This window comes from Atractosteus spatula, chromosome 9 (genome assembly GCF_055471065.1).
Source record: "Atractosteus spatula isolate fAtrSpa1 chromosome 9, fAtrSpa1.hap1, whole genome shotgun sequence".
NCBI lineage: Eukaryota > Metazoa > Chordata > Actinopteri > Semionotiformes > Lepisosteidae > Atractosteus > Atractosteus spatula.
This window is the reverse complement of record NC_142714.1, coordinates 45182717-45204844: the sequence shown is the minus strand read 5'-3', so window position 1 is coordinate 45204844 and position 22128 is coordinate 45182717. Positions and strand designations below refer to the sequence as shown.

At 36.6% G+C, this 22128-nt stretch overlaps 1 protein-coding gene across 2 annotated transcripts in view; it reads right to left on the bottom strand.

Moving 5' to 3' along the window:
* Positions 1–13815, bottom strand: part of stard8 (StAR related lipid transfer domain containing 8) — a 56236-nt gene extending 42421 nt beyond the window's left edge. The window contains exon 1 of one of the 2 annotated variants that reach the window (XM_088925492.1): positions 13422–13815. In XM_088925492.1, coding sequence (XP_088781618.1) covers positions 13422–13539 — 118 coding nt within the window. In that variant the 5' untranslated portion in view covers positions 13540–13815. Of the gene's footprint in view, positions 1–4912; positions 5054–13421 lie in introns of those variants that run through there. The other variant, XM_088925493.1, reaches the window with a different exon arrangement.
* Between the last annotated feature and the right edge of the window lie 8313 nt (positions 13816–22128).

Below are 22128 nucleotides of genomic sequence, written 5' to 3'. Positions count from 1 at the left end.
TTAAACTGAGGTTCTGCCGATTTGGTCATAGATGTTTCTTAAGGAATAGGGGTGTTAACTCTGTTCTCCTGGCTAAGGTTCACTTTGGCCTGCTGGCCTACTATGGTTGCCATGTGTCAGCCAGATGAATGTTGTATTTAAGTGGGGGTAGAAATGAGTCTCCACCTAAACGTGAAACCGTTATTAATATTATTATTATTATTATTATTATGAAAAAGACCTTCAGAAGTTTGAAGTTGTTAAATTAAACAGATATATTTGCTGAGGTATTAAATCTCATCCTTTACTTCCAAAGTTGTTTCATGGGTCAACCATCTCCTAGGAAACAACATACTGTAGCTTCTGACCTCTTAAAAGGTTTTCATTTTAAATTGAGTTTGAAAAACGATGACCTAATGATGGCTCTTCCAAGTGCTTCGACAGCTAAAGTGTAGGGAAAGCAGCTAGAAAGTTCAAAGTTGAGATACTGTATCTCTGATTCCATCGTGGGCTGTGTCATGACCACCTGCGACTGAGATCCCACAAGAAGTGGCACAAAGCAGACCAGGCAGACCTACAGTAGGGTTGGATATGCCACAGCAATGGTGCTCCTTGGAAGTGATGAGCATCTCAGAGCACAGCGTGTTATCAGTGAAAGCAACATCACCCTTCCGCTTGGTGTTTATTGTCCTGTTGCTCACAAAAGGCTGAATGGTGACAACTTGACAAAATGGGCTGTTAGACAAAAGAGTTTACGATCCTCGTTCCCCCCACATACTGTAACCCCCCATCCTGATTCCTCTGTGTCCAGCAGGGATTGTTAGAGATGAGACAAGCAGTCAGCAAATCCAAACTGAAAAAGACCATAATTTAGAGCAATACTTGGTAATATTCCATTAAAAAAAATGCTTATCTATACCTAAATTAAATATATATACTGTATTTGCTGAGGCATTAAATATCATCCTTTACTTCCAAAGTTGTTTTGTAGGTGAACTGTCTCCTAGAAACGGCATAGCTTCTGACCTCTGAAAAGGTATTCATTTTAAAATCGACAGTACATCCAGTTTTCAAACAGTAAATGAATTAAGATTAAGTTCTTAATATAATCCTACCTCACACAGTGTATACCTGCTTCACTGGCAAAATTATTTTGACCCAACCCTGCAAGCTCAGAATATGTTGAAAGGCTTGCTCAATGTTTAAGCCCTGACTGATCCACGAGGAACGCGTTAGATTAGCGCAATTTTGAAGAAAAAAAACAACTGTTTTGCACAGTGCTTGAGGAAAATGGCAAGAACAGTGTTTTTTTACTCACTTTGCTGCACACACAGCGCACCTATGAAGGTGACAAACTGCAAAATCTAAACCTTAGCCCAAGCCCAAAACTACTGTACGTTAAAGCAAGAAATTGCAATATAAAGAGGAAAATAAATCTTCGTTTTTATTTGTTCACTATAAATGCAGGACATGCGTCAAATGATGCTAATGTTAGCTCAAAAGATAGGGAAGGTTACTTTCTGTGGAGTACCCTTCTGTTCTGTGGAGCCATTAATACACAAACACAATGAATAAAAGAATTCCTAAGCAGCGGGGGATAATCCTCGGCCTTTAGTCTTACCACCCCCTCTTCCAAAGAGGCTGAATAAATCCCTTCAAGTGACTTTTTAATTTAGTTTTAATCTCCACATGGGTTCAAGGACTTATTCACCAGGTCTCCGCACCTGAGTATATGCTGCAATCAGTGGCCACTTTTATTCCTTCTGATAGCAGATATAAAAATGACACCATGTTGTATGAAAAGAACAGAAGTGGCTGTTTCGGAGATAACAGTGCACAAAATCAGGTCAGGAAGGCAGATCGGCACAGTTAATCTCCTGACCCTTGGCAAACAGATGCGATACACTCCCGCTGGTCTCCTCAAGTTAGGAGCAACACTTCACTATGATTACACTTTATGCAAATATGGGGTATGTTCTAATAAATAGTAAGATGTGAACCACTTTATAGTAAAGGCAGAGCCCTCAAGAAAAATCATTAACAGTATTTGTATTCCTTTCAATAAAATTATTGTTTTTAGATTATTAAACTTCACTGTAAAGCGATGTACACTTTCACCTGTAAATGTAAATTAAATGCTATGACAATGTCTGTTATTAAATGTGTGTTATTTCTAGACACATTTAACAAAATAGCTTATAGTAAGTAAGGAAAAATAGTGGAATAAAGGACAGAATCCCTATTGACCTTCTGCATTACAACTATCACAGTTACAGTACATTATGAGTTGACCTTTCCTCTCAATAATAACAAACTTTATTTTATATAGCACCTTTAAAAGTAGCTTCTCAGAGCACTTTATAGTAAGAAAAAAAACAATAATAGGAGATGAAAAGTTAATGCAATAAAAAACAAGGGTTCAGAGTGCAGGAGAAAATGCAAAGGGGAAAACACAGACATCAATTAAGCAAAAGCCCTTCTGAAGAAGAAGTTTTGGAATCTGGTTTTGAAAACGCTTAGAGAAGGTGACTCTCTGATAACTCCAGGGATAGAATTCCAGCACTATGGAGCACAGTAAGAGATGGAAAAGCTATCCATAGTACATAGACGAGCTTGGGGGACAGAGAGGATATCTGAGTCAGACAAATGATGGTTGTGAAGTGGAGAGTAGGAAAATAATAAATCAGAAAATTACTAATGTGCCAAACCATGTAGAGCCTTATAGGTGAGCATGAGGATTTTGATGTCGACACAAAACCTAACAGGAAGCCAAGAAGTCTTAATACAGAATCTTTTGGAATGCTATTTAGGATTAAGATACTTAAAACAAAAACAAAAACACAGCTGACTAAAGCAACATTGTTAATACCAAGATCATTTAGTATTATAATACTTTATGTATTAAGTGGAAGCACAGCAGCAAACTGAAGTTATTCCATGATTGGAGCATTGAAATACCTTGTTGCTAAATGCAGTTAGCATTTAAGAAAGTATTGCTAATATTGCATATCTGTACAAGACTAGGTATGTTATTGAAAGCAGGGGCTGAATGTTGAATACATGACATTAAAACTGACCAACTTGACTCAGAAAACGATCCTATAAATTACAGTAATCAAGATTTTTAAAAAGTGATTGCCATTCCTTTCATCTCCTTAGAAACAAAGTGCAGGCATCCACCCGGCATCATTCAAACTCACAGTTTCAGTCAAGAACAGTTCATCTTCAACTGAGAACTGTGTAATAAAAAAAGAAAGGAAATGCCCAGTCCTGTCAACATTGGAGGTAATCAAAGCAAATGAAATTTACCAAAGCAAACAAAATGTTTAGACACATAATTATGTACTGTGACATAATACATCCATAAAATATGCACACTGTATACTCATTAACTGAAAAAGGACAAAAGGTTGACATCAGACTTTGAAACTGATTAAAAATCCCATTCAGAAAAAAATGACTACCACTGTACAAATATGCCACATACACTTTAATGTTCCACAACAAATGCTTCAATGATTCACAGTTACCGTGGCTCCTGAAGCTCATCTGACATCCAATATTAAAATATAAAAAGTCTGAGCCTGAAAAATTATATTGAAAAGCCCCACATAACATTCTCAGTTTTAGTTAATGGAAAACTATTAAAGCCAGACCTCTTTCCAATGAAAACTGTTTCTGCTAATGATTAACTGGAAGTTCTCCTTGTCTTCCCAAGAATTTACCCTTGTGACATGTGAGTTAAATAATTTAAAGTGAAAAGGTGAGGAACAGTACAATTTGAAAAAGAAACAAAACCTGACAATCTGTGAATTTAGCAATAATACAAGAGCATTTAATGTTCCACTCTTTCTTTTTAATCTCAGCCAACAGACATGTCAATGAATTTGAAAAGCCCTAGTACAGAAGAAACATACAGTACAGTTTAATCTTAAATGTATGTTCTTATATTATCTCCAGACCAAAAACTGTTAATATGCATTATAAAAGTATTCTGGATGACTGAAAATTATCCCTGCCTGTGTTACTATAAGTGTAAAGTTGTTAATAGCACCTAGCCACACTTAAAACATTAAAGTACACGTTTTTTGATACATGCTAATTGATTACTATGTAATTATGCCATATTTTCATTTAAAACAGGGATTATGTCTACTTTTTACATAGGTCTATTCTGTCCTATTAAAGATAAAATACAATTGCTCTATTTTAATTTAAAATATTTAGTGAAAAAATGAAGAAAAAACCTTACACTACTCCGAAACTGAATTTTAACATCACAAACAAAAGGCAAATAACTATTTTAATTAAATATAGGGCATTTTAGACTTGTAATACTCCTATAGACTTCTAGGCTTAAAAACTGTAACCCATTAGGGCAGATACATGACTCATCTAGAAAATTAACAGAAGTATTTCAAAAATGGGCTTTACATAATGCAACAGTTCATCTTGGTTTATTAATCAGTGTGTTCTAATCAACGGTCTGTTGATAGTAAATTCTTAACCAAAATGACACCTGAAGAAGGCTCCACGGCCGAAACGCTGTGTTTTCTTTCTTCTCTTTTCAGCATGGAATAAACCTATTACTTGTTCCTTTGTAACTTCTTAAGTTCAGTTCCCTTCAATCCAAACGCAGACAAGTAGAAGTGAGAATACAATTATTCAGCTATGTACTTTAATAACACCTTCAATAACAATTAAAATATTCTATCATTCCGGCAAATAATGTGATAATGACATTTTCAGACTGCACTCTTTGCCAACATTATTAGCAACACCAAAAAATGTTCTTTGAACAATATGAGAAAATTTCTCTAAACTGCAACAAAATTTACAAGCTACAAAAGTTCAATCTAAGATGTCACTAAATCTAGATCCTTCGGTCACTAAAATGAGAGGAGCTGAACTTAAGCCCAGTGTAGAATTTTACCTTGAGAAACAGTCAAGTTTCTTTGTGGGCTCTTCATGTAGTCTCCTGGTCTTTAAAATGTATTCCGCAAAGTCATGGGAAGAAAACTAACCGATGGCTATAACCCTGACGTTTTTCTTGTCAGTGTTTATGGTTTCTATATCTTTACTGCCAGCTAAGCTTTTCTCCTAGCATAGCTGTTGTCACTAAGTCATTGGCACCTCTCAACTGAGGAGCAGGTACCTCTGCATGCTGTTTGACTTGTGGTTGTGTCCCACCTCTTTTTTAGTAAAAGACCAATGGGATCTCACTTTTTTTTCCAGATGCCTCTCTCTCTCCCATGGAATTTCATTACAGGAAAAGCTGCTCCAAACTTCCCTTCCTATGCGCAATGTTTTTTCCACAAGTCAATATAGCTCAAAAGCTGCTGCCAAGAAAGAGGGGGTTGGCTAAAACGGATCTCCATTAATTACTGTTAACAGACTATTTTAATCAGCATTTCAATGTTAGTTTTGACAAAGCTATGTCACACACTGTTATTTTTAACAAAGCTAAGCATTAGGTCTTCTTCAGCATCAAAACGGAAATATGAAACAGAGGAAACAATTGCAAGCTCAGAAGCAGTGCATTTAAAACTTTGAAAAGGATGCACGTCTTTACACAAAGACTTGTAGGAGTCTGGAACAAGCTGCCCAGCTCTGTGGTTGCAAACTTATGTCCTCATATTTTATCCAACAAGGACAATAAAATAACATTCCATACTCCATGCAGCATGGAAAGAACTACTTTTCAAGTAGTTTTAGTAGTTACTTTTCCAAAGGACTGTAATAATAAAATATACTGTGCAATGTACTATCATTTTGAAGGGAAAGAACTGTTTTGCAGACAAACAAGTGACTTATCATTATGGTTATAGATCAGCTTTAAATCCATCACTGTAGTTTAACAAATGATACCAGACTGATATATCAAAGAAAGCCATAACTATTAAAAATTAGCAAAAACTGTCCATCCATCTCATAACAGTGTTATCCAACACATGGTCGCAGGGGAGCCAAACAATGCACGAGGCAGGATGCCTTTCCATCACCGGGCACACACACAGATACAGGCCAATTTTCCCAGAAGCCAATTAACCTACCAGTATGTTTTTGGACTATGTGAGGAACCCAGAGCCAAAAGCCCACACAAACCAGACTCCACACAGTTAGCACCCCAGATCTGGAATTCAGGCCAGGGCCCTAGCAATGCAAAAACTAACTGAAAAAAATCTTGAATACAATTAAAAAACACATTCAAATCACATTTCCAAAGTGTGTTAAGAAGTTATAAGTAAGTCAAGAGATCAAGCCATGTCTTTACCCATGCTTGTTTCTCACATTTATGAAAGGAATTTCTAGGTTGACGCTGACAAAATATTTTTTGTTGTATCAAAAAATACAACATCCTGCCAGTATTAAGGTCTATTTTAATTTTTTTTTTAATTTTGGCATTTCATGCATTGTTGCTGGTAGAAGGTGATAAGAGGTTACCAAGGTTACAAAGAGGAAAGGGACACAACTAGTGCTACAGAATTCATCAGGATTGAAAGATCCACAAACATTCTAATCACGACGGCAATCTGTCCTGCATAAAACAGGATGCCGTCCCTTTTAGGTGTCACAAGAATTTCAGCCTGTCACTCACAGAGTTCCCACTGCTATGTATGTCATGAAGCTGAATGTTATTCATATCCTTGACATCATGTCACTGAAACTTGGTTTTCACAAAAAGAAATATATGTGCAAATCCCGTATTTGTTGCAGAACCCAGTATCAGTACTGGAGATTGCAAAAACAAATCTGTCCAACATAACTGCTGAATTTTCTACAGATAAAATATTCACAATTATTTCCACCTATGTAGACTGTATTTCGTTGATCCTCCTTTGGCTTTGACAACATTGAGAAGGCGATTCCTGGAGAATTTTCTCAGTGGGGATTGGAACTTCTCATCTTCATTCACAATACATGTCTGGCTTTTGTGAACTCCTCTGTGCCCTTGCTACCACAAATGTTCTATTGGACTGAGGTCTGGAGTCTGTGATAGTGAATCAAGGAACATTGATTTCATTCTCCCTTAACCATTTGGCAGCTGACTTGATGGTGTCCTCCAAATCTGGATTTGGCATTGCGTGCCAAACCTGCTGGCAAGTCATTTGAGACCAAGCCTGAGCTTCTTAGCAGACGAAACTAGTCGTTTGAATAAAATATGCCAACAGACTTTTAGAATTAATCTTTCTTCAATTCTACCAAGGGAGCCAGGACTGTTGAATGCAAAACACTCCTAAAGCAGAATCAATTCATTTGTATTTGCTACAGAACATATGATATTCTTTTTCAACAGGACAACCTTTCACAACCAATCACAACCAATAGTATAATTGACTAATTATACCTCTGGTGACACTGTCTAAAAACAGGCTGGATTTCTTCCAACCACATTTGGTCACATTGACTCGGGAGTCTATTTGTCTCTATTTGGCAGCTTTTTGTGTCTTTTCTGTTACCTTAGAAAATAGAATTTTTTTTAAGATTTCCTATTTCTGCCCTTAGGTGTGAATTATCTTCCCAAACCACTTTTCTGACAGCACACTTGGGTAAACCTTTCTTGTGTCCTTAATTTACTGAATGTAAAACCGATAATCCTGCAGTCATGCTTTTGTTTATGGTGCACACATACAGTTTTTTTGCTAACAACTATTTTCAATTACTTTGTAACAATGAGAGCAATACATTGTGAGCCATACTGTATATATACAGCATCTGTGTTAGGGAGGTTTTCTCCACTTTTGCTAAACTTGTTAAAGGCAAAAAAGAAATCAGACATAGCCCATCTTACACTTGCATACCAACACCCCCCAGAAAGAGGCAAGGGGCTGATTTAATAGAAAGATAGTGTTTGATTTCAGTCAATGAACAACAACGTGTTCTGTCTTGTACTCTGGAGCACTGAGAAAGAGCTGCTTTCACACAGGCTCTTTAAAATAGCAGCAGGGAACCTCCTTAGAAACTGAGGCTGTAAAACACCTCTAAACTAGTGACTGTGTCTAGGGTTCATTAAAGTCTTTGTGGCAAATTAACAACAAAGGGCAGGGAGCAACATGCAATGTGTTTCCTTCAGGCAGAAAGAAAACGATGTTAGACATTACTAAAGTAGCAGACTTTTTTTCACCCCAAAAAATAATTGCAAGCGTACTTTACATAGTGTGCAGGGTTCTTTTAGGTTCAATTCAGGCTTAATTGTGCTTCTCTAAAAAATATGAACACATTTCTCATGTCCTGAAAAACCTGCACTGGCTCTTACAGGAATAACTTTAAAATTCTCTTGTTGACCTTCTAGGCACTTGTGTACAGTACCTCCAAGAATTACTATCCCCACACCTCCCAGTTCACTCACTGCATTCAGCATGGCTCCAGGCTCCTCAGTGTTCCCAGGACTTCACAAAGTACATTAGGGTACTGAGCCTTTTCAGTAGTAGTGGGTGATAGTACTGATTAATACATTTCAATGAATCAGCATTCAAAACTACTGTAAGTTCTGTCCATCCATTATATGAAAGCCACATATTATTTTTAGTAAAAGTCAGTGCATACATAAGCCCACACAGTCACATATACACAATGTTAGAGACACTAAAACTATCCAACATGACTTTGGAAAGCAGGAGGAAAGCTAAGCTCTTCGGTAAAAATTATCTGAAACTTGGAGAGAACAATAAAACTGTATGAGGCAGCCTTCTTTGGAACTGAAGCCAAGGTCCAAGATACAGTACCATTCACAACTGTACTCCAAGGTTTACTGATGCCTCTACAATAGTTCTGTACACATTCTTATTATGCCATGTTAGAGGGTGTCCAGTTTGGGCTGCTTTCATTAGTCCTTTAATTGCAGTTCATTGCCTACAACTTGATGGATAGCATCATATGAAAATTTAAAAGTGTTCTTATACAGAAAAATTCCCAGATCGCAGGTCTTTCCAACTGTGAAAGTCTGGTTTAAGAAAAGCTCCCACACTGATCAAAAAAATTGCAACGTGAATTTGTTTTGCATCCCAGATACGCAAAACTGACCACAGAACTGTTTTTATTTCCTTAATTTATACTTCCTAAATAAATATATACTGTATAACCCTTTATGTACAGTGCAGTGTGTAACCATAGAAACTATGAGCCTGCGTGTGACCCTGAAGTTAAAGAGGGGGGAAATAAAAATGGAAAATATGCAAAGAGGCCAGTGCTATATTTTTGACCAAACTGCACTCCCTGGGAAGAACAGCTCATGCTTTGCAACCATGTAATAGCCTGGGACCAGAGATTCCATTAATCGCAATGGAGAAATCAGAATGGCATCAAATCATCACTCCCACTTTGTTTTTTTTTCTGTAGTACAGTAACTAACAAGATAAAAACATTGGTCAACTCTTGTATTATATGCCTGCTTTTAACTTTCTAAGTGATCCTTTGAACACTAAATTTAACAATAAAAGTAATATTAAGAAGTAAGGGCTGCTTAGTGGCACAGTGGTTAGCTCTGCTGTATTGCAGTGCTGAGGCACTGATTCAATTCCCCAACTGCTGTCGGCATGGAGTATGTATCTTCGCCACATGTTCGCATAGGTTTCCTCCAGGTGCTCCAGCTCCCTCCTACAGCCCAAAGACTAAGTAGGTTAATTGGCTTCTGGGAGAACTGGCCCTGATGTGAGTGTGAGTGCATGTGTGTCTGTCTGTGTGTGCCCTGCAATAGAGTGGTGTCCCGTTGCTTGCTGGGATAGGCTCTGGCTCCCCTGCAACCCTGTATTGGATAAAATGGTTTGAATTGATATTGATGAAATTTGTTGCTTCCTTTATTAAGCTGTTAGACTTAGAGCTATGAACAAGACTATTTATCAAGATCGTCCCTTCAAGTATGCCTAAACATGTCAGATGGACAGCACAGGAATTATCAGGTTTAGATTGAGAGAATTCATAGTGCCTTCTCCAGGAATGTCTCCTGAATGTCTTCGTGTGCATGCAACCGGGTTAAATTTCACTCCACTGTTAATCTTACAGGAGCACGATTATTCAGAAAGCATACCATCCATAATGCCTTGGTGGTGAAAGTTGTTATTGCTCTGCGGTGTTTTCCTCCTGGTTCATAAACAGGCTTTACTATCGTGACATATGCTTTACCGTGATAGAAGGAAATTCTGTCAAAATGTCCTTGTCTCTCATTTACATGAGAAAATTAGAAAGGTTACAAACAAGAGGAAGTCATTTAGCCTGTTTGGTAATTACGAGCGAATTAATCCTATAATCCCATCTAGTTGTTCTCACATTTAAATGTATTACCACATACTGTACTTTCCACTTACAATACGTCCTCTGCTTCAAGCTTTACTGACCATTCTGAAGAAACCCACTGGGTTGAATATCTCTCTTAATCTTCTCTGTTAAGAGACGTAAGACTGAAAAGACTTAATTTTATACTTCCTTCTTTCTTTCAGTGTAGAATATTCTCTTAAAACCCAGAACACACCTGGTTTCACTACTCCGGATATATTTACATACAGTAGTAGTAATATCTTTTCAATAGCATGATGAAAAGTGTCACAATGTCCTCTACATTGTCTTACAGATGTAAATCATGTATCAACATAAACCTCTAAGTCTTATCAAAGGTAGACTCTTCTATCTCAGTTTCCCATTTTGTATTAATGGTTAGTTTTTATTTATATATATTTAATGTGTTTCATTAAAAATATGATGAGGGTAAGAGGCTTTTACTGGCCTCTTACTCTTTACTGGCATGGAAATTACCACATATGGCACTTTGACAGTAATAGTACTGTATGTGTACTTTACAATTGTAAACATTTAATGTTTTATTCAATTTTCATGTGATGAATTAATGTGCCTGACAATTGTGTTTATCAGTGTCAGTTTAATTATATATGTGTTGTGTCAGTGAAGTACTGCAGCAAAATCTGAGAACAATTTTAGTTTTTGACAGTAATGTGGCGCAGAACCTGACTGAAATAAAGTTTTTGTCAGGAAAAACGGGGTTTATGAAATTTTTCAACTTTATGTTGACATGTACTAATTTTAGTACAGAAAATGGTTATGCCTCTATTTCAGAGAAATTCTGGGATGCAAGACAATGGCTTCTGCCTAACGGATAAAACATTAAGTCTTTGTCAGGACCTATCTGGACAGTAAAACAAATAGTTAAATCTTGCTGTACTGTGTGGCTCCTTTGCTTAGAAAAATTCCTCCACATTTCTTGGATCCTTACAGAAAACTGTGGGATTACATCAGCATCACTCGGGTTCTGCATTACTAATCAATTAGCCCTGCTGCCCCCAATCCAGAACATATCTTTACATTAACTAAGCAGAAGAATTACAAGACTACAATTTTACATGTAATATATGTAAATAGCATTTATAACCCACCCCCACACACACACAAAATAACACTGCTTGACTTCAAACTTTATTTGCAGTATTCAGATTTGTTCCTTACTTTTTTGTTTCCTGAGCAGTAATTAAGGAAAAAGGAGTCACTTCAATTTCTCCTGCCTGGGCGGAACATGTAATTAGAATGGCTCCGAGCCAGTCTTGCCACGAAGGCTCATTAATCACCTGGGCGGAGCTGCCTATCATCAATAGGGCTCATTGAGCCAGGCCACACATCGCTGGATATTAATAGTTCATAACAAATTGCTGGGGAATGGCGGCAAGCCCGTGAATGTGAAATTGACACTGCCAAAAAAACAAGGAAGGCAGTGTGTGGAGCAGGGGACTGGGGGCAGTCGACACCCTCACTGCTTGTACAAGAGAACTGCTAGAAACCTTGCCCAAAACCCAAATGACCTCTGTCATCCACTGTTGAGTAAACTAATACCGAGTAACATTCAGCTGGCCTGCATTTTTAGAACGGGACTTTGAGTCTCCCCCCACTCCACACTATCATTCGTTCTTGTAATTATTGCATGTCTAAAATAATTCCACACACACTAAAAGAAAGGTGTAAAACAGCAGAAACATCTGAAAATGTGTACTGTACTTTAAAATAGAACAGAAGGGTGGCTGAGTATCAGTTGGATGCACCACTAGTGATCTGTGAGCGCTGCATTTTGTTTTGAAGAAAGGTTTTTCAGTTCCACATTTGAGATGTCACATGGCCCCAAGCAGTCAGTTATAAGGAAGCAAGTTGGTCAACAAGAAAGGTTTAAGTAAAACCAATAAACTCAGCTCAGAAATAAGCAAGTAGTCATTTAGTACACATTTACAGAGGAGTTATAGAGTAAATGGTAGTATATTCAAGGTTACCTGACAAGAAATTGCTCTATTCCATAATTAAGATTAAAAATAGATTTATTGTCCTCACATTTTTTAATTTTGACAGAAAATGTCAAATGTCATTTCACACTCATGGTGTTTAATGTATGCAAATTTTGACATTTCTGTAAAATAGCTATGTATGATGAAGAGAAGACAGTTGAGCAGGTTCCAAAGTGTTAAATTACAAAGCATATGTGGAATCATCAGAACACAGCCAAGCTAATACATTTTAAATGTTTTGCCACGGTTCCTTAAACCATAAACAAAAATATACAAATAGCAAACAGGATTCTTCACAATATAGTCTTGTATAATCAAGTTAATTTCTGTTTTATTAATTACTAATATTACTAGGAAATTACAGGTACAGTAGTAGTAGAAAGAAAAGGTATACCTATGAGATAGATATATGAGAAAAGTATTTTGTCTATTAAAAATAAAACCTTTGCCTTTTCTTAACTGCAACTTTGTTTACACGGTATTTTTGAGTTTTTAAGAATACTCTGTCTTTAGAAGCGTTCCAACATTGCAATCTACACTATATTCCAGCAGAAGTATCCTAGAATCTAGAAATTCTAGAAGTTTTCACACTAGAACATTAATTGGTGTGAAAACAAATATTTAATATTCAATAACTGTGCTCCTTATACAGTACATGTTTCAGTATGTCTGCAAAACAGTAGTAAATCAATCCTAAAGATACCATTATCAGATGCAAACATTTTCGCAGGCGAGTTACATTCAACAAAATCGGGCATAGGAAAAGATCGTGTATCCCGTCTAACACTATTTCTTATATACACAAGGTCCATCAACTACAGTATAGTATTGAGAAAAACTTGAAACTGTTTTCCAAATTGAAATTGAATACGCTGTTGAATATACTCAACGAAACTCCTGTTACTGGTTTATGAATAAAGAATAAATCCCTTGACGTTAACAACTTTAGTGTAACACAAGACTATCTGGTAAAACTTTTTATTTAAAACGTGATGAAAATATCTATATTCTAGCACGATACGTCTAGACGGAACGTATAGTTTCCCATGCTTACAAAATCGGAAATATGCAGTGACTGACATGCTGTCCGCTCGCTGGTCCTGCATTGCCTGTAAATTCTTCTGCATAAAGGCTCTCTAAAGGAGATACCGCTACATTATATTTTACCTGAAAACTGTCGCTGGTTAACTTTCCTCCGCAGTAAGCCGAAAGCTCTGAGTGTCGAATCTCTGAAATGAACACTGAGAGATCTTGGTCGAAGAGTCTCCCGGTTTTTGCGATCCATCGTCCAAAAAATTATTCAAAAATATCCGAACTTTCTTTTGCCTCCTCGCAAAGCACTCGCTCTGTAGTCATCAGTGCATAATCTGATGTTCTATCACTCCTAACAACCACACTCTCTTTCCCATATACTTTTTAGTTTACAGTGAATACCAATACATCTTTCTGTCTGGTTACAGTATACATTCTCTTTATTGATCTCAGCTCAAAAACTGATTTTGACTTGTTTCCTGAGTCACACTCACACAAAGTTTGAATCCCTTTTAAAAGTCACATGATGCAATGGACGGTGGGACTTGAAGTTTTTTTTTTCCTGTGAATACCCATACATTTTTTATTTCCCACCGTTTTAAAGAAAAAAAAAAGTTGTCTTTATTTTATGGATTTGTAGTACAATTTAAAATATAACACGTGTTATTACTGTTATTCACGATTTTTTATTATGTTTCTGGTTGTGGAGTACATCACACTACTATTTGAAGGATGTTGTTTTATGATAAAATGATAAGCTACATTTAATTTAATTGTATTACATTGCATACTCTCCTCGTTCATTAGAGTTTGATCTAACTTGTTTCCCTCGTCTTACGAAACCATTTTGTACAGTCATTTCATTTTCTTGAAACACTATAACGGTCTGTAATGTACCGTTTGCGTTTTGCATATCACAGCATATAATACGTATAATATACTGTATAACATATAATACGCTTTAAAAATATTAAAAATGCAGATTAGCACTGCAAACAATGGCGCGTGTTATACATTAAAATTTACATTTAATTTTAGAAGTAGATTCAGCAGTGATAGCAACATAATGTACTGTTATCTCAATAATATCACATGCTTCGGTGGTAAGAGAGCAATGTAACCCCGTCATGTGCAGATAATGTCGGACGTTAACAGGATCTTTGCACCATATTTATTTCCTAAGCCTTTACTCGTAAGCTCTACCATTTTTTTAAATTGAAAAACTGAAGTGGGTTGTCTTGTTTCTGTTTGATTCATGTGATGTGTGGGCACTCTTTTACCACAGTGCAGCATCACAAGACAGGACACTCTTCATCATCACTGTGATGTGACGCCAATAGCTGTTACTCCCTGACTAAACCTTACCTGTTTAGTCAGAGAGTAACAGTAAACCTTAGCCAGAATACAGTAGTTTCCAATAGTTATGGAAGATGTACTTTGTAAATAAGAAGGGGAATTTATCCGGGACACTGGTGTTAATACCGAATAATGAAAAGGACCATGGGATCCTTAAATAGCTACAATCTGAGGCACAGCTTTATGATCACATTTTCTAATCTGTGGTCATCAGTGCCAATTACAAGTTACTGAAAAATAGCAGAATATTTAACAAACAGCATGACACACCTGAATGACTCAATTCCCCAAATTCCCTCGAGTGTCTCCTTGGTTAAAAGATCTCCCAGTTTTCTGTACTTTAACAGGGAAATCCATTTCATGGCCCTTGAATCTTATCTTGTCTTACCCCAACACTAATTATTAAAGCTACAGTCCCTATTCCTGTACAAAAACAACAATAAAACTGGGCAGACATAAAAAGTAAATTCAGACTACCCATAATTGGCAAAAGACGATTAAGCATCATGCAACCAGACACTGAATCAGAGATGATGTTGGCACAAATGGCAGCAAAGCTTAGTTACTGCTTTATGCTGAACAAATTTGTGATGAATCCTCATCATTTCTAAGATACAAAGAGCTAAACTGAGGGCTAATTTAAACGAGGAGCTCAGAAAGCTTTATCTCTTTTCTCTTTACTGACAGCCCATCTCCCTTGAAACCAGAGTTTTCTCATATTATTCTGCTTTCCTAACTTCAATGTGAACTCGAGAAGGCTGACAAACAGCACGCCTCTTGTTTTCCTCTTTGCTGGGATTAATTCCTGCTTCAAATGAAAATTTCAGCCTAGCTTTTTTAACATTTATCAGTAAAGTAGGATGGTGCAGCATACTAAATTCACAGTTGCACAAAAGAAAGGAAAAGCAAACCTGTAAGTATAGTATAGCATTTTGCAATCTTGTAGAAGTAGACAGGGCAAGCCTTAGTGCATATTAAGACATAAAATGATACATTGACACAATGAAAAGAAACAACAGAATGTTGTTTACATATTACATTAAATCTGAGAATCGTACAGTGTAACAGAATGACCCAAAAATATTCATTGCTTTTCCTTAAACTTAATTCTCTGTATCAGTTTCTATCAGTGAGTTATAACTTATATAGGTAATACAGTTTTATCTTTTTGTGTGTTTCTAAAAGATGCTTCAAAATGTTCTCCAATATTTTTAAAAGAAGACAATTCTCTGCAGTATATGGAATAAGGACACTTTACCAATCAGCATTTGCTTTTATTAAAGCGGTGAAAAAGTGAAAAGGCTCATGTGAGTTGGTAATAAGAAGCAGGTCAGGTGACAATTTACAGTTAAAAGGTCAACTAAAGTCATTCCACTTCCTCTTTGTAAATACTGCTAAATCATTCTTCCTGGCATCTTAGATTTTTTATTTAATTGTCATTGTTACCATTGTAGATCTTCCATATTGTAGAATTCCATAAAATCACTATTTTTACTAGAAAGGCGCTTCCTCAGAAATTGACTCTTATAAATCTCCCATTAAATCCCTTAATCTCATAAAGGATACCTTCTTATTTAGTCACCAAACCAAGGTTCCTACTGTAAATGAAAGTGAAACAGTTCCCCTTGAGCTGTCACATTATCCTATCCTCATCATAGCAGTTCTCCAGCTTTACTGTTCCCATTTAAGACATGCCAGCAAGCAGAAAATCACGAGATTTACTACAGTACTGTATGTATCCATTGAACAACAGAAGAAGAACAACAGTAACGATACTGCACCTAACCTAGAACTCATGTAAGCCCTTTTAAATTTTATGGAATCTGCATGGAAACTGCATGGAATCTTGTACTGTGCTTTGTTCTGGCTTTGTTGCCTTTATATCAATTGTATGATATTTTAATTTAATCTAAAAAAATGCTAAATAAAAGTATAAGGTCTCAAGTAGCTTAAACGAATATATATATGTGTGTAATTTGATGCCACCCAGGACAGCCATGACTTAAAGCGTGATCAAGGCTGGCCCAAGATGACATACATGTGCATCACAACCTGTTGGGGAAAACTTTTGTGCTAACTTGTGCTAATCCCCTTTTCATCCACTCTCCTCTGAGAGTGGTGCTCTCAAATACCCACTTGTTGGGATAACTAGGAGATCAGATGTGTCACAATGTTTTCCAAGCTCATTCACATACTAAGGACCTCTGAGCCCCCGGGCTCCAAGTCCTGTACTCATGATACTTCACGCCCAATTTCATCACATATTCACTATGATTCTCATTCACACCTCAATCCTTTTATGACTTGCTCTAAAGTTAATATACAGTATATCGCTGAGCTCTTTGCTTGTTGACTCTAGACTCAGCGAAACTTGTACCACTGGTTCTCTCTCTCCTGCTCCTTTCAGAAAGTAACAGTGAAATCTCCCTCAACTCTGCCATTCCATTTTGACTGAGCTGTACTGATTTCTTTACCTTACTGGTGGGGCAACATGGCATACTATTCTGGACCTACCAACTTGATAACTCTTGATGACTCTTATTAGTCTGGGAGCCTCCCTGCTCCTAGACACCGTACATGGAGTCCAGTCCTGATCTTTTCTAGACTCCATATTCCACAGGTTCACCACCACATACCACATACAAAAGCACCCCAAGGAGCTGTAAAACCCAACACAGTGCAGCCCTGCTTCCTTTGAGTCAACCAGAGGCCAGTCATAGGAAAGAAAACTTTCCCATCACTCTATCCTTTATGCATTGAGTGAAGACCCCTCTACTACACCCCTGCACTCTGGTCTTTGCACACTAACTCATATTTAACTCTCATATCTAATCTGGTCTTATAAGACCGCCCACAGCTGTGAATCATTAGATTACATACTTTCTTTCGTTGTGGTCACATTGCAGAGCACGCTTCTGGGAAGAGAAGCTCCATGACATTTCTATACCTCGAGGCATTACAGTGTATGTAACCCTTATAGAAATATTCCAATAATACTAATATTCACATTTCCATAATTTATAGTGACTTTTTTGATCTTGTGAGATATCTGTCTGCCCATTCACACATTTTTTTACATTCTTTTGTTTATTGGCCATGAGTTTGAGTTTTAACTAGCCTTTATTGTCAGAAAACAAAAACAAGATTTAATATTTTCCACTCCAATTTACATCCATACCTTACCCCTGCAAAAAAGGATTCATAATTGAAAAAACAATCCTAAGTTATTCACAATTTTACAGAATGCATTCTTAAAGCACCAGAACGTTTCAAAGTCACCAAGATTGTCATGCAATTTGCAAAACATAAATTCTAACATGATCCTGCTCTTCACCAACCTCTCAAACATTCTCTACAGACCCAGAACCAGAGATTTTATTCTTCAGAGTCTTGTAGATGGTGAGTTTTGCCTGGCCCACTAGAAAATTAGCGAGGAGGGTCTGAATTTTCCGTTTTCTTCCATAACCCACCCTGTCATTGAAGGCCAGACTGAGGTCAATGAAGAGCCAGACCAGCACAGCAAATATGGGTGACAGGCAGGAGCAGGAACTGTGGCAGTGGAACACCGTCTCCTTCTGATCGCAGAAGTAACGGGCTTCGGACACTGTCAGATCCAGAACCAAACAAACGAGTTGACCCCGATGAGAGCACAGTATACAGCCCCTGCCTCAGTATGTATTGTGGAACATTGCTATTATATCCTTATGGCTCTAGAATATTTGAATCAACCACAAAGAATGCAGACTTTAACTATTTTTTTTGCCATTTTGAAAGTTATTCTTGATTGTTTCAAGACATTTGATTTGATAGACATTTTATGTCTAACTAAGGATTTCAAAAAAACTTCAAAGGTCCTGTGTCCCACATATTTATGAGAAGAAAAGTACTGTTAATCTATTGTGTAAAACTCCAGCAAGTCAATAGCTTATATTAGACTGCAAGAGAATTAAACATCATAATCTTGTTCAAGTTAAAATTTAAAAAATACATAATAAATCTGTTTGGCTGTTTGGGCAATTAATATACACTGAAGATACACGTGACATACTGTAAAAGCCAAGACAATTCTCTTTTATTAAAAATGGGAGTGCATTCATCCACAACTACAACCAAGGACACATTAAATAAATGTCTCTTTAGGGAAGCTATAAAGTAGGCTGAAATATGAATAGGAATGGTGTTTCACAGATAGTACCTACCACACACTCATCAACCCCGATTTCACAATCAAAATGTTTTTAATATACTGTACTTACCAGCATCATTCTTATCCCATGGCAAAGGCAGCCCCTGAAACAAATGAATAATAAGTCATTTTTCCAGGTGAAGAAATTAAAAATTATCTGGAATACACTTCTAATACCAAACATCATCTGAGAAATCTAGGCTTCCAGGGATGAAAATACAAAGTTATGAAGATTCAAAGATCTGCTTAGAGAGGATTTTGTTTTCTAAATGTTCATGCATTTTTACATTTGAAGAAACAGGAGTGAGATTTACAAAAAAAAATGTAGCACCATTTTGTTATTTGAACCTTTGTATATCAGCCCCTTTTGAGTTTCAGATTTATCACAGTGCTTCTATTTCTCCGACAATATAGCCCTGTGAAGATGCTGGTGATGAAAAATTTTGGTTTAAATGCCTTACAAATCAAACTAAGAGACAAACAAATAAAAGCTAGAGAAAAAGAGGAACAGAATCACAAAAAGTGATTTGTGCATTCACATTTAATTTTCATACTATATTATTACCAATGGAAACTAATGAAGGAATAATAATTTTATAATCATCATCATCATCATCGTCGTCATCATTGTCGTCATATTATCCAGTATCATTTCAGGAGTACTATTTACTGAGTTATCTTTCTCATTTCACCTTCTTCAGCCAATATGATGGTATGGCTGGTTTTTAAACTAAATCCTAAATTTATTTATTAGTACACATGACCAACAAAGCACACTTCACTTACATAGTAAACGTGGAAATGCACCATAACACTGGTTAGAAATTGTTCCAAAATTATGGATATTATAATGTTCAGACAGCAGAAACATACAAATTTCAGGATGTTAAAAATACAAAAATGGAATTTACAGTAATAGCGTGCTTTGTTCAAAATGTCTGCAATTAACATTTTGTGTCATCCTGAAGTGATCTGACATCAGATCTGAGCATCAGTAAAGTGTTTGTCCATCTGTTGTATGTTACTTTTGAATAATTTGCTTTGAAAACATAAAAATAAATGTCTATATAAAAAATAAGCTTTCTTTTTCCTCCATAAAATCCAAATAAAAAAAATCTCATGTTTCTTCCCTTAATCTTTTACATTTACAGCAAGCCCTATGATATACTAAAGTGAGAGTACAGTATAAATTCTCAGGTATTAATACAGTCTGGATTTAAAGAATCGTAGGCCTAAGGGATTTGGCTGTGCTTCAAGTTTACGAAGTAACACACCACCAAGGTGAAATATTCTTTGATCTTGCTTTCAGAAAAAAAAACAGCAGAGAAAATACAATTAAAGGTTGGCAGGGGTAAAAAAATAAAACAAGAAAATGAGTATCTCACTCTGAATTTCCATATCACAAAATCTTGTTGCTTTTTTGAAGGTATCACAATACCAAGTGCACTGCAGAGGGTTACATAAAACTTGGTGATAAAAATCCATCTACATTACTGTAATATTGTGTAATTGTCTTGAGACTATAACATCATGTTCCGACTGGCATATGTCAAAACATTAACAAGTTTAAGCAATGGTTCTCAATGTAATTCTGAAGTCTGTTTGCAGTTATGCAGTATACTGTACAAGACCTTAAGAGGCACACACTGCAACATCTTACCACCTAATGGAAAATCATTACTGTTTTTCATCTTCTCTTTTCCCCTTGGCTTGTATTCAGGATGGTCTCAGGGCTGCTTTAAACGTTATGACTTGTTCCTGAAACCATGCAGTGGAATTTTTACAAAATTGGACGTTTTTAAAATAATTTGCCTGTTACAAAGACACTACTGTTAAGCTCTGCTGGGTTTTAATTTAATGCCAAGCACACTGTACAAGACATTTCGTTTTCTGTGAGTGGTGTGATGATGTCATGGTTTATATGATTAATGCACACCCCTGGTTTTGCATGGAGTTTAAAGCAACACCTACTTTTGAATTTGATCTCTGTAGTAACTGTGGCTTAACTGAAATGTTTACTGTGAGCATGCTCACTGGGAGCAGGTCTGCACACAGTCCATTCCTACACCCACTCCACATTGTCTGGAATGTCCGTTACTTGATGGAGTCACATGTTCCACATTTCACATATATGAAAATACCAGCCAGTTTTTTTTAAATAATGCCGTCCTTTCACTTGTGCTTTTGCAAGACTTTCTTTTTTGTTTCAGGAACTAAAGTCACTCATTTACAAACCACTAGATATCGGAAGAGAAAAAAAGTAATGAGTAATAAATTTTAAAAAAAAAGAATTTTAAAAACCTGTTAAACAAACAGACATGCATAGCTATGTTTTATTTCATCTTCCCGAGAAATGTTTGCTTTAGAAAAGCAGCACAACATCATAATGATTACTGGCATATTAAACTTTAAGTCTATTAAGTTTTTTAAAACTTTTATTGTTATCAAATCAAGGCAAAAGACATGTCATTTTTAACCACCTCTAGAAAAGCACAGTACTGCCCTGTGCAGTCAGAAAGATATGCTACTACTTACTTTTGCCCTTCTGAACAGTGTACACAAACAGCTGAAGAATGCCATGCTGTTAACCTTAGCTGTGTCCCAGGCTCCTGAGAGAAGGTGGCTTTTCCATTCCCCCCTCAGGGGGACCTGTGGTACAGTATACAGTCCTGGAGTGCCTTGCTGGGGCTGGGAAGCAGGGCACTGGGGATGAAGGACCACGTCTGTGGGAAGGAGGCGGGGCACAGCATAGCCTCCCCGTTAATCACAATGAGACGCTGTAGGCAAGGATGCTCCCTGCATACCAATGCTGAACTAAACTCTCTGCCACTCTGCAAAGATAACAAACAGACGCTTGAGGGAGAGCACTGCAGTGCTAAAGAATCTGTCTGCTATTTTAAGTTGTTCTTATTTAAAACGAGCAGAAGGTTTTTAAGGACTATCTTCATTTTCAGATATTTATTCAGATTCTTTAGATGCTGTTGCACTAGATGCTTCAGTAGACAGTCTCATTAAAACCCCATACTGCAGGTAGGACTAACAAAAACAGATTCTGGGGTGCAGGTGATGAAAACTTGATCCCAAAGTGTCTAAGTTCTTTTTTTGCTGTATGTTGAGCTAATGAGGTGCCTAATGAGGTGCAAAATAAAGTGAGCTGCTTTTGGTAATTAGAAAATAAGCCAAATGAATAATACTAAAATACAATGCTAATTGTGAATATTAATATTGAATGATCTGATAGAATTTCTGCAAATGCTGAGAATGATTTTAAAATTCTTTGTATAGTATAACTCTATTATT